Here is a 10,870-nt window from a genome sequence, read left to right as displayed (position 1 = left end):
GACATGGGGACACAGGAGGGCCTTGGGGACATCTTGGATGTGTGTCCCCAAAGGTTCCTGAGGGACATGGGGACACAAGAGGGTCTTGGGGACATCTCAGCTCCATGTCCCCAAGGGTCCCTCTGTGCAGCCCGGGGGGGTGACAGGGAGGCGACAAGGACCCACCTGGGGTGTCACTGGTGGCCGAGGGTCCGGTGTCACTGGCGGGGCTGGACTGTGCTACCTGAGGGACAGCTGTGACAAGAGGGACATGGGGAAGGGACATCAGGGCCACCGGATGGCCCAGTGAAGCCATGGACTGTAACCAATGATATTCACTCAAAGGTGTGTGCTGGAGGCATGGACAAGATGGAGGCACCAATCAAATAACATGTGGTGGTGTGAACATTCATTTTAGAATGTACAAATATAATTTAATGTAAACAGTAAACAGCTTCTGCCAAATCATATTGGTTGGTTGTCCAGAGGTCCTGAGCTCCCGCATGTTGGTGACCCATGACGTGGGTCAAAGTCGGTGTTTCTGTGAGTCTTGTGTATGCGTTCCTAAAATCGTGCATTTTTATTCTGTTTTTAGCCAATTAGGTACTGTCCTGGGTTGCAGTGTAGGATGTACACGAAGTATTTATTCTATCACGATCTCCATGAACTATTAAACCAAGTGGGGCAGTGTTTTCCCAGGCCCCTCCTTTGGGCTCTTCTGCTCATGGCCCATCAATGCCTTGCCCAGGACTCACAGGGAACTCCCTCCAGGAGCTCTCTCTGTTTAATGGGCCATCAAGGAGCCACTGCACGACTCCTCATCCCATTGGGAGATGCTCCGCCCAGGGGGAGGAGCCAAGCATTCCCACCTGGAGAGAATCTGGGGTTTGGGACAGTACAAGCAGCCCTGACCCACTGGATTCCCAGAGGAGCAGAGCTCCCAGACCTTTCTACAGGATCACTGCTTCAGGAAGAGCACCTCACCTGGACTGCTCCCACCATCCTGCTCAGGTTGTATTCTGACTCTGTCCGTGGTCTTTTGTATTATTGCATTTATTTTATTTTATTTTACCTTTTTTACCTTTCTTGTTATTAAATTGTATTTCTGACTTGGACCCTCTCACTCATTTTGCTTTCAAACCACGACAAACACACTACAAAAAAAGACTCTATTAATACAGCACGAATTTCCAACATAACCCATAGAGTTATTCACTTTAATATTTGCCCAAAGCCAATCCTATAATATGTATTGATCACAACCCGAAGGAAAGGGAGAGGAGAGAGGGCGAGAGGAGCGCGGGGGTCCCGCAGGGCGCGGCCCTGGAGAGTCCCAGATGGATCCTTGAGGGATCCCGAGGGGTTCCAGGAGGGGATCCCGGGCAGTTCCCTGGAATTCCCCTTTTCCCTCCCCCCGCGCTCCCTCGGGCACTTTGGCGTCTCCCAAACCGCGCCAGAGCCGCGATCGGGGGCGGCTGCGATGGCTCCAGCGCTGGGGCTGGGGGGCTCCTGGGGCTCCTGGGGGAGCCGGGGGGCGACGGGAGTGGGACTGCCCGAGACCGGGACCCCCCTGAACCGCCTTATCCGGGCACGGGAACCCCCTGAGCCCCAGTTTGGGTCCTGGGGTCCCCCTCCATCCCCTTCCCCAGCACCGGGACCCCCCTGCACCCCCTTGTTGGGCACCGAGATCCCCCTGAACCCCCATTCCTGGGCACCAGGACCCCCTTGAACCCCCAATTCCGGGAGGGAAACTCCCCCTGAACCCCCATTCCCGGGCACGGGGACTCCCCTGCCCTCCCTTCTCCAGCACCGGGACCCCCCTGCACCCCCTTATCCGGGACCGGGACCCCCCCGCACCCCCGTCAGTGCCCTGGGACCCCCCTGCAGCCCCTCCGCGGCCATCCCGCATTTCCCAGAGCCCAGACCCGCCTTTTCCTCGGATTTTGGACCCCCAGATCCCCCAAATTTCTCCGTCCCCCCAGTTCTCCATTCCCGCCGCTTCCTGGAAGGGGGTTCCAGGGGGTCCCAGGGGGTCCCAGCGGAGATCCAGTGGGATCCAGATGAATTCCCTGGAATTCCCCTTTCCTCCCGTCTCACTTTCCCCAAACTGCGTCCCCGGGATCCGCTCGCCTCTCCCAGCCCCAGACCCCCCTTTCCCTGACCCAGGGACCCCCTGGACCCCCATTTCTGCCTTTCCCAGCTCCCAGACCCCACTGCCCTCAAAACCGGGGACCCCCAGACCCCCCAATCTCTGCATCCACCCCCTGCGCGTCCTGTGGGGGGTCCTGGGAGGTCCCGGGGGGATTCAGGGGAATTCCCAGGGTTTCCTCTGTCCCCTCCCCGCGCTCCCCCCGGTCACTTTCGCGTCTCCCAAGCTGCGGCACCGGGACCCGCCCGGGGATCAGTGACTGCCCCCGGCCCCGGGACCCCCCTGACCCGCCATTCCCGGGCACGGGGACCCCACCGCACTTCCATTTCTGGGCGAACCCCCTTCCTGGGCACAGAGACCCCCCTGAACGTTCATTTCGGGGCGCCGGGACCCCCCTGAACCTCCATTTTCAGGTGCCGGGATCCCTGGAACCCCAGAACCCGGGAAGGGACGCCCCTGAGCCCCATTTCCCGGGCACCGGGACCCGCTGCATCCCGTTATCCGGCACCGGGATCCCCTTCAGCCCTTCCCGGGCCTCCCGCCCTTCCCAGACCCCAGACCCGCCTTTTTCTTTCACCTTTGCACCCCAAGATCTCTCAAATTTCCGTGTCCCCCCCAGTTCTCCACTCCCGGCGCTTTTAAGGGGGTCCCAGGGGGTCCCAGGTGTTTCTCAGAGGGCTCCAGGGGGGTCCAGCGGGGATCCAGAGGGATCCAGACGAATTCTCTGGGATTCCCCGTCCCCTCCCTCGGTCTCTTCCGCTTCCGCGTCCCAACCCGCGAGATCGGGATCTGCCCGGCGACCGGTGACGTCACTCAAACCCCGGGCCGCAATTGGCGAGTGTGAAATAGCGGCGCCAATGGCGGGGCGGGAGGCGGCTCTGGGGGCGGGGCCGCAGCGGAGCAGCGCGATGGCTCCAGCGCTGGGTCTGGGGGCGCTCTTGGGGTTCCTGGGGGACCCTGGGGGCGCCACGAGAGGTGAGTGGAAACCCCAAAACCGGGACCGCCCTTAACTGCAACTCCTGGGCACCGAGACCACCGTGAACATCCATTCCCGGGCACAGGAACACCCCCTGACCCCCAGTTTGGGTCCTGTGACCCCCCTCCATCCCCTTCCCCAGCACCGGGACCCCCCGGACCCCCATTCCTGGGAACCAGCACCCCTGAAACGCCGTTTTCTGGCACCGGAACCCCCTTGAACCCCGAATTTCGGGAAGGAAACTCCCCTCGAAGCCCCATTTCCGGCCACCGGGACCCCCCCGCACCCCCGTCAGTGCCCTGGGACCCCCCTGCACCCCCTTTTCGGGCATCCCGCTTTTCCCAGACCCGCCCTTTTCCTTCACCTTTGCACCCCCCAGATCCCCCAACTTTCCGTGTCCCCCCGTTTTCCGCTCCCGCCGCTTCCCAAACGGGGTCCCGGAGGGTCCCGGGCGTCCCAGGGGTCTCGGGGGGGTCTCGGGGATCCAATGGGATCCAGATGAATTCCCTGGAATTCCCCCTTTGCCCCGTCCCCTCCCCCAGCGCGTTCCCTCGGTCTCTTTCTCTTTCCCGTTGCCCAGGCTGCGCCTCCGGGATCCGCCCGCCTCTCCCAGCCCCAGACCCCCCTTTCCCTGACCCAGGGACCCCCTGGACCCCCATTCCTGCCTTTCCCTGTTCCCAGACCCCACTTCCCTCAACACCGGGGACGCCCGGACCCCCCTTTCCTGGGCACAGGGACCCCCTGGATCCCCCATCCCGCCTCTCCCAGTCCCTTCCTTGAACCTTGCACCCTTCCCGGCTCTCCCGGTTCCCCTTCCTGACCCTTGGACGCCCCCAGACCCCCCAATCTCTGCATCCCCCCAGTTCTGCACCCTGTGCATGGGGGTCCCAGGGGGCCTGGGAGGGTCCCCGGGGCTCATGGAGGGTCCCTGGGGGGATTCTGGGCACTGGGACCCCCCTGAATTTCCATCTCTGAGCACAGGGAATCCCCTGCACCTCCTTAACCTGTACCAATCTCCCCCTGCATCCCCTCTCCCAGTTTCCCCTTTCATTGATCCCTGACCCCTCAATGCCCCCCAAATCTCTGTGTCCCCCCAGTTCTCCACTCCCTGCGTTACCTGAATGTGTCGGTGTCAGAGCCCAGCCCGGGGATCCCCCAGTACATGGAAATGGGGTTTGTGGATGGGATCCCCATCACACGCTACGACAGCGAGCGGGGCCAGGTGGAGCCACTGACACAGTGGATAAAGGACAGAGCTGAGCTGGAATATTGGGATAGGAACACCCAGATCAATGTGGGGAACCAGCACGTGTGTGCTGTGGACCTGAAGACAGCGCGGGACCGGTACAACCAGAGCAGGGGTGAGTGGGGGGATCTGTGGGGCTGGGATGGGATCTGTAGGTCTCGGATGTGGATTCACAGGGCTCTAAGGGGCTGAGATGGGGATCCATTAGGATGATATGGGATTTCCTGTGATCCATGGGCTTTGGACATGGATCCATGGGGCTGAGATGGGATCTGTGGGGCCAGGTTGGGATCCCTGGGGTTCCATCCCGTGGGGTTGGGATATGCATCCATGAGGTCCAAGGGGCTGGGATGAGGTTCTGTGGGTCTCCATCAGACTCTGGGGCTACATAGGGCTGGAATGGGGCTCTGTGGGGCTGAGACACAATTCCAGGGGTCTCTGTGGGTACAATCCCCCCAGGTTTCCACACCATACAGCGGCTTAAGGGCTGTGACCTCCTGTCTGACGGAAGCGTCCGTGGATCCTACCGGATTGCCTATGACGGGCGGGATTTCATCTCCTTTGATCTGGGATCCGGGAAATTTGTGGCGGCCGACGGCGCTGCTGAAATCACCAGGAGGCGCTGGGAACAGGACGGGACCATGGCTGAGAGGCAGATGAATTACCTGAAGCACGAGTGCCCTGAATGGCTCCGGAAATACGTCAGATACGGGCAGAAGGAGCTGGAGCGCAAAGGTGGGTGGGAATTTGGGATTTGGGAATGGAGGATTGGAGAACACAGTAATTTCTGTTGGAATTCCATGGGTAGATGTCACTCCCATCCCATTCCCATGGAATTCCATGGGTAGATGTCATCATCATCCCATTCCAGTGGGAATTCCATGGGCAGATCTCACCCCCATCCCATTCCAGTGGGAATTCCATGGGCAGATCTCACCGTTATCTCATTCCCATGGAATTCCATGGATGCACCTTACCGTTATCCCATTCCAGAGCCCCCTGATGTCCATGTGTCCGGAAAAGAGGAACACAGGACACTGATCTTGTCCTGCCACGCCTACGGATTCTACCCCAGGACCATCGCAGTGAACTGGCTGAAGGGGGATGAAATGTGGGATCAGGAGACGGAGTGGGGCGGGATCGTTCCCAACAGCGACGGCACCTTCCACACCTGGGCCAGGATCGAGGCGCTGCCGGAGGAGCGGGAGCAGTACCGGTGCCGGGTGGAGCATCCCGGAATGCTGGAGCCCGGGATCTTCGCTTGGGGTGAGGCTGGCAATGTGGGAATTGGGAATTCCCAGATGGGGATCCCCCTTCCCCTCCTCACCATCCCGCATTTCCCAGAGCCGACATCTGGCGGGAATCTCGCCATGGTGGTCGCTGTGTCCGTCATCGCTGCCATCCTCATCTTCACTGGCCTCATTGGATTCATTGTCTGGAAGCTCCAATCCGGTAACACACGGGATGGGGGTCGGGAAGGGGCACGGATCCACCCGGCACCGTTCCAGGAATCCTGTGCCACTGACGCTGATCCCACTGTTTTTCCACAGGGAGGAGGGACAGGGATGGATACAACATGGCAGCCGGTGAGTCCCAGTGGTGGATCCAGCTCTGGATCCCCTCTGTGCAGATCTCAGGATGGATCCTGGGGTTAATCCTGGTGTGTGATCTGTTCTGGAATCTCATGGATCTTCTCTTTCTGCAGGAAAAGATGTGGGAACCAACGGCTTGACTGCAGGTGTGGAGCAGGATCAGGGTGGGATTCCAGAGGGAGACTGCGGCAGGATGGACAGACTGGGATCAGGGAGGGATTGTGGATCAGAGCAGGGGTCCAGAGCAGGATCAGATGGAATTGGAGAGTGGGATTGGGGCTGGATTCTGGAGCAGGATCTGGTGGGATAGATGGGGCAGGATTGGTGAAAGATGGATGGAGCAGGATCAGGGTTGGATTCTAGACAAGAATCAGGTGGGATGGAATGGAGCAGGATTGAGGTGGGATCAGGTGGGATTCTGGAGCAGCTCCTGCTCTCCATGGGCTCCAGCCAGGTCCATCCTGTGGGATGGGGACAGGGACAGGATGACACTGTGACCCTCTCTCATCCCAGCAGGAGTCACTGCCTGAGCAATCCATGGAGCTGGATCCAGCCCCTTCCTCTTCCCAGGAAAACCAAGAGCTGCCAGCAGAGCTCATCCTGCTGCTCCCACCCACTCCACAGCTCTTGCTAACAGATCAGTTTCCTGTTTTCCAATATTTCAAAGCCCAGATATTCCCAATGCAAGAGCCCTCTTGCAAATATTATGAAGCCACTCTGGGAGGTTTCAGGCCAACCCTCAGGCTTGATACATCTTCATGGGGCTCGTTACACGCTGGCCAAGTGGTAGACTGTATCAGAAACTTTATGTTCTTTGTGTTATGAAACTTGATGTTCTTTATGAAACACTCTGTTAGAAGGCTTCCTGCACACTGCTGCTGATAAGATGCTGCCCCTTCTGCTGGGGACATGGGGACTTTACTGGCTCGAGCTGTGACAACCTCTGCCTCCAGGAGGCTGATTTAGCCGTGCAATAAAGGACTTTGCTTTTACAACTGCCCATCGCCCTTGTCTTCAGTGAGGACACCCCAAAAACCCGACACACGATGGCCCCGGTGGCCGAGAGGTGCCAAAGAGCCATCGAGGACATCCCGAGGCTGCTGCGGGCACAGCGACGTCCCGTCATCGGGGCGGTGACACCATCGGGGACATGGCTGGTGGCATTTGTCCCATCCCCATGTGGTGTCTGAAACAAATTTGGGGAATTTTGACTGAAACTATCCCAAATCCTGATGAGAATTCTTAGAGTGACATCAATGGTGACACTTGGGGGCACTCAAAGATGCTTAGGGAAACTTGGGGACACTCAGAGACATGGGGGCAGGGGGTGAATGAGCCCCCTTCAGTGCCTTGCAGGAGAGGAAACCGACCCAGGCGATTGTGGAAAGAACCCATCAGAATATCAAGAAGGTTCTATGCCAGCAGAAGCAAGTTCTCAGAAGCGAACCACCATCAATCAGGTTGTCCCGTGCCCTGTTCTCTTTATACTTTTTAAATTGTTCCTTTGACACCATGAACCCACCAGTGTTGAGACACTTTCATGGGAGTGGCCGGTTAGGGCCCCACAAAAGGCCAGAGATACTCATCAAGGACCCAGAAACCTTGAAAACACAAGGCCCTCATGATTTGATTACCTGGGGGTGCAGGTACGCCTGCGTCTCCACACCCACCGGTTTGCGGTGGATCCCATCCCAAAGTGTGAAACCTTATGTTCCCAAGGCCTCAGAGAGGCAAGAAACCCAAGTTGCGGTGGCCTCCTGGCAGAGGAAGAAAAAAGAGACAAGGTAGAAAGGGTCCTTTACCAGCAAATCCAGACCTTACCCCTATGGCTCTTCCGTGAGGAAGAGAAAGACAGAGATTTCTGTTTTCCCTTCAGCATCCCTGAGTGCCTGTTTTCATAATTTTGCTTTATTTAAGTTTCAGGTGCCAGTCCAAAGATGGCAAAAATGAGAATCCACAGCGCTGCATCCGTCATCCAAGCAGTGCTTCTCACCAGTCTTCTCTGGTCGACCATCTCATGGATTGTGCCTCAGCTGAAGGCCAGTGTCTGGAAGACGTTGGCAAAGACCCTTGGACAGGATCACATTTGCCTGTCCTCGGCTGCTGCAGGTGACCCAATGTTGTCATGTCTTGTGGGGATCCCATTTAAGGAGGAAGAATTTCCCCCTACTCTCCTCCAAATGAAACATCAGTACAATTGGAAGCCCAGACGCGTTTCCCATTTCATAGAAGTTAATCAAGTCCAAGGAAACACCTTTCCAGTGAGTAACCCCCTAGCTTTCTGCAAGGAGTGGGCGTCCCATCTCCCTGAAATGTCCCTTGAGCCGCAGGAGCTACATCTACTTGGTTCATCCCAAGCCCCTTTTTGTATCCACTTTAACTTCGTCCCACCAGAAGGTCAAGAAAAATCCTTTGTCCCAATCATCCAAATCAAAAAATCATACATCGCCGGAACATGGTGTGAAAAAACTGCCCATGTGTCCATGGCATCCACCGGAGTTCCTAAATCCCTTTCCCTCCCTAAAGGTATTTTCCTGATTTGCGGTGATAGGGCGTTCCCTGGCATCCCCTCTCGTCTGATTGGAGGCACATATACCATAGGCAAGTTGGAGCTGTTTACACCCAATAAAACTCAAATTATGGATTGGACACGCAAAAATTCCTTGAGGCATGCACCAGTCCATAAATGAGATTTGGCAAATCTCGACCCAGACTGTAATTCGGAGATTATCCATTGGTCCAGGGCCAAGGCCACCACGGTCATAGTTTTTCTGCCCTGGATTTCAATTGCAAAAGCAATGGGTGAATTAGGCCGATTAGAGTGTTGGCTGGCTAAGCAAGCAAATCTTACGTCCAACGCCTTTGCTGGCCTTCTATCAGACGAAGAAATAACAAGGCACGTGATGCTTCAGAATCGCACAGCCACTGATTATCTCCTACTCCTGCACCAACATTCATGTGAAGAGTTTGAGGGCCTTTGCTCTTTAACCTGTCTTCCAAAGCTGAGGACGTCCACAAATCCATCTCACAGATCAGAGAGAGGGTCGATGACATCAAAAAGGAGAGCAAAGACTGGTTTGATAACATATTTGGAAACCTTGGACTCTGAAACTGGACTGGCTCCATCATTAAGACTGGGTTGTTAATTTACTATATTATTTTAATAACTGCGATTGCTTTAAGACTCATTAAGAAACTTTTGTCTAAGTTAGTTGTTACCACCACCTCCCCAAAACTTAACTGAGCAGAAATGGCTGAAAATACCAAGATGCAAGACCTAAGCGCCCAACAAGAAAATGTAGACTTCCTGCCTGAGGTGCAAGGACAGTGGCCCATCCCATTCAATGAGTGGCTGACAAACCAACAATGGTTTGGAGAGCTATATCCCAATTCTGAGTATTTAGCCCCTCAGCCACAGTTCCGCTCATTTTAAATAAGTAAAAAGGGGGAGATGTGGTGATGTGACTTTCATAATGAGTTTTATTGTAAGACACTTGTTCTTTGTACCCCCTTCAGGGCAGTTCTAGTTTTAGTTCCCCTTTTGTTACAAGTTGTAAGCTTCTCCCCCAACCTTCCCCAGATACAAAGGGCAAATCCTCATTGGTTTGCCTTTCCCTCCTTGGGTACCTGTCCAGCACATGTTAGGAAACCCTCCTGCCCTGTCAGTCACTCCAGGACCTGTCCCCCAAGTCCAGAAGCTTCGATGGCAGATCTCTGGGGACTGGCTGGGTTGCAAGCTTTCCCCTCCCACCTCCTCTTCATTGATTGATGCCAATGCATGTTATGTCAGCAGACAGTCCCCAGTTATATCCCAGTATGTCTACCCACCCTGAGTTCCACCCACTGTATAAAACCCTCTCCCCCTTGAGATTCAGGGTCTCTCTGAGGCACTGGTCTTCGGGTGAGGGCTCCCTCCCTCCTGCCCAATAAACCTAAGTTCTAGTTAAGCCTTTGAGGGTCCCGTCTTTCTTCCTCTACCATCGCAACACGGCAGGGCTGGTGGGCAGCCAAGATCCCACTGACTATAGATCCTGTGGGGGCGTGTCGGGGCTGGCCGAGCGTTGGAGGACACGCACCGCCGCAAGACTGCGGTAGACAGGGACGAGCGAACAGAAGATATCGCGCTGTATGGTAAGACAGGGCTACCCTTCCCCCATAAGTGTTGCTGTCTGTTATGTTATGTTAGCCAATAGTTAGGCCAGTTCCATAAGCAGAAGGAAGTGACGACACAAACACAGGTTATATATTGCCATGTAACTCATGAATAAACACCATTTGCCGTCCACCATATTGGTGTCTGTGAGCTCTTGGCCCGAGTGACCTGAGGTGGTCGCCGTGCCGTTCCTGAACCAGGTCGCCACGCCTCGGAGGAGGCAACAGACCCCTCGGTGCTGCCCCGACCAGCCCTCAGTTCTGCTCTTTTAGTGTTGGGGAGCGGCCACTGCCAGTGCGGTTTCTGTTATTTTTTATTCTATTCTCTACTGCCGCTGCTTCTCGCCACTCTCGGTGCAGTTCTTCCATGACACGGGCAGGGCGGAACCCTCAGTGCGGTTCTTTTCTTGTATTTTATTCTATTCTCCATGTTCAATTCTATTCACACCTTGCACCCGCCTCAGTGCTGCCCTTCTGCCCACACCCAGCAGTGCCCATCCCACAGAGCGGCTCTTCAGTGACAACAGGCACTAGGGACTCCCCAGAGTAGTTTTTTTATTCTATTTCGCTCTATTCTCTGTATTTTATTCCATTCACCCCCTGCCCGTGCTTGAGTGCAGCTGCTTCAGACACGAGCGGGAGAGACGCCCTTGGTGCAGCCCGTTGATTGCATTTTAGTCACTTCTCTCCATTTTATCTTTATTTTCATTCCCACCTCGCCCGTCTCGCCGAGCGACTCCTCCAGGGACCCGGGGCGGCACAAACCCCTCGGGGCG

The 10,870-nt window shown here is 56.1% G+C and overlaps 1 protein-coding gene across 2 annotated transcripts; it reads left to right on the top strand.

Annotated features, from left to right (window-relative positions):
• Nucleotides 1–3,036: 3,036 nt before the first annotated feature.
• Nucleotides 3,037–6,510, top strand: LOC310923667 (class I histocompatibility antigen, F10 alpha chain-like; the record flags this gene model as incomplete). 2 transcript variants are annotated; one of them, XM_083885590.1, is made up of 8 exons in its annotated part: nucleotides 3,037–3,103; nucleotides 4,202–4,465; nucleotides 4,810–5,085; nucleotides 5,344–5,616; nucleotides 5,695–5,802; nucleotides 5,901–5,936; nucleotides 6,056–6,088; nucleotides 6,456–6,510. In XM_083885590.1, 8 exons carry the CDS (start codon nucleotides 3,037–3,039, stop codon nucleotides 6,470–6,472), a joined length of 1,074 nt encoding a protein of 357 aa, XP_083741716.1. The 2 variants fall into 2 exon arrangements, with proteins under 2 accessions (XP_083741716.1, XP_083741715.1); XM_083885589.1 differs by lacking the exons at nucleotides 6,056–6,088; nucleotides 6,456–6,510 and having other exon boundaries at nucleotides 5,695–6,005.
• Between the last annotated feature and the right edge of the window lie 4,360 nt (nucleotides 6,511–10,870).

Source organism: Zosterops lateralis, assembly GCF_965231275.1.
Source record: "Zosterops lateralis genome assembly, contig: HAP1_HAP1_SCAFFOLD_186, whole genome shotgun sequence".
Lineage (NCBI taxonomy): Eukaryota > Metazoa > Chordata > Aves > Passeriformes > Zosteropidae > Zosterops > Zosterops lateralis.
The sequence above is the reverse complement of the archived record's forward strand: the minus strand, read 5'-3'. Positions and strand labels throughout refer to the sequence as shown.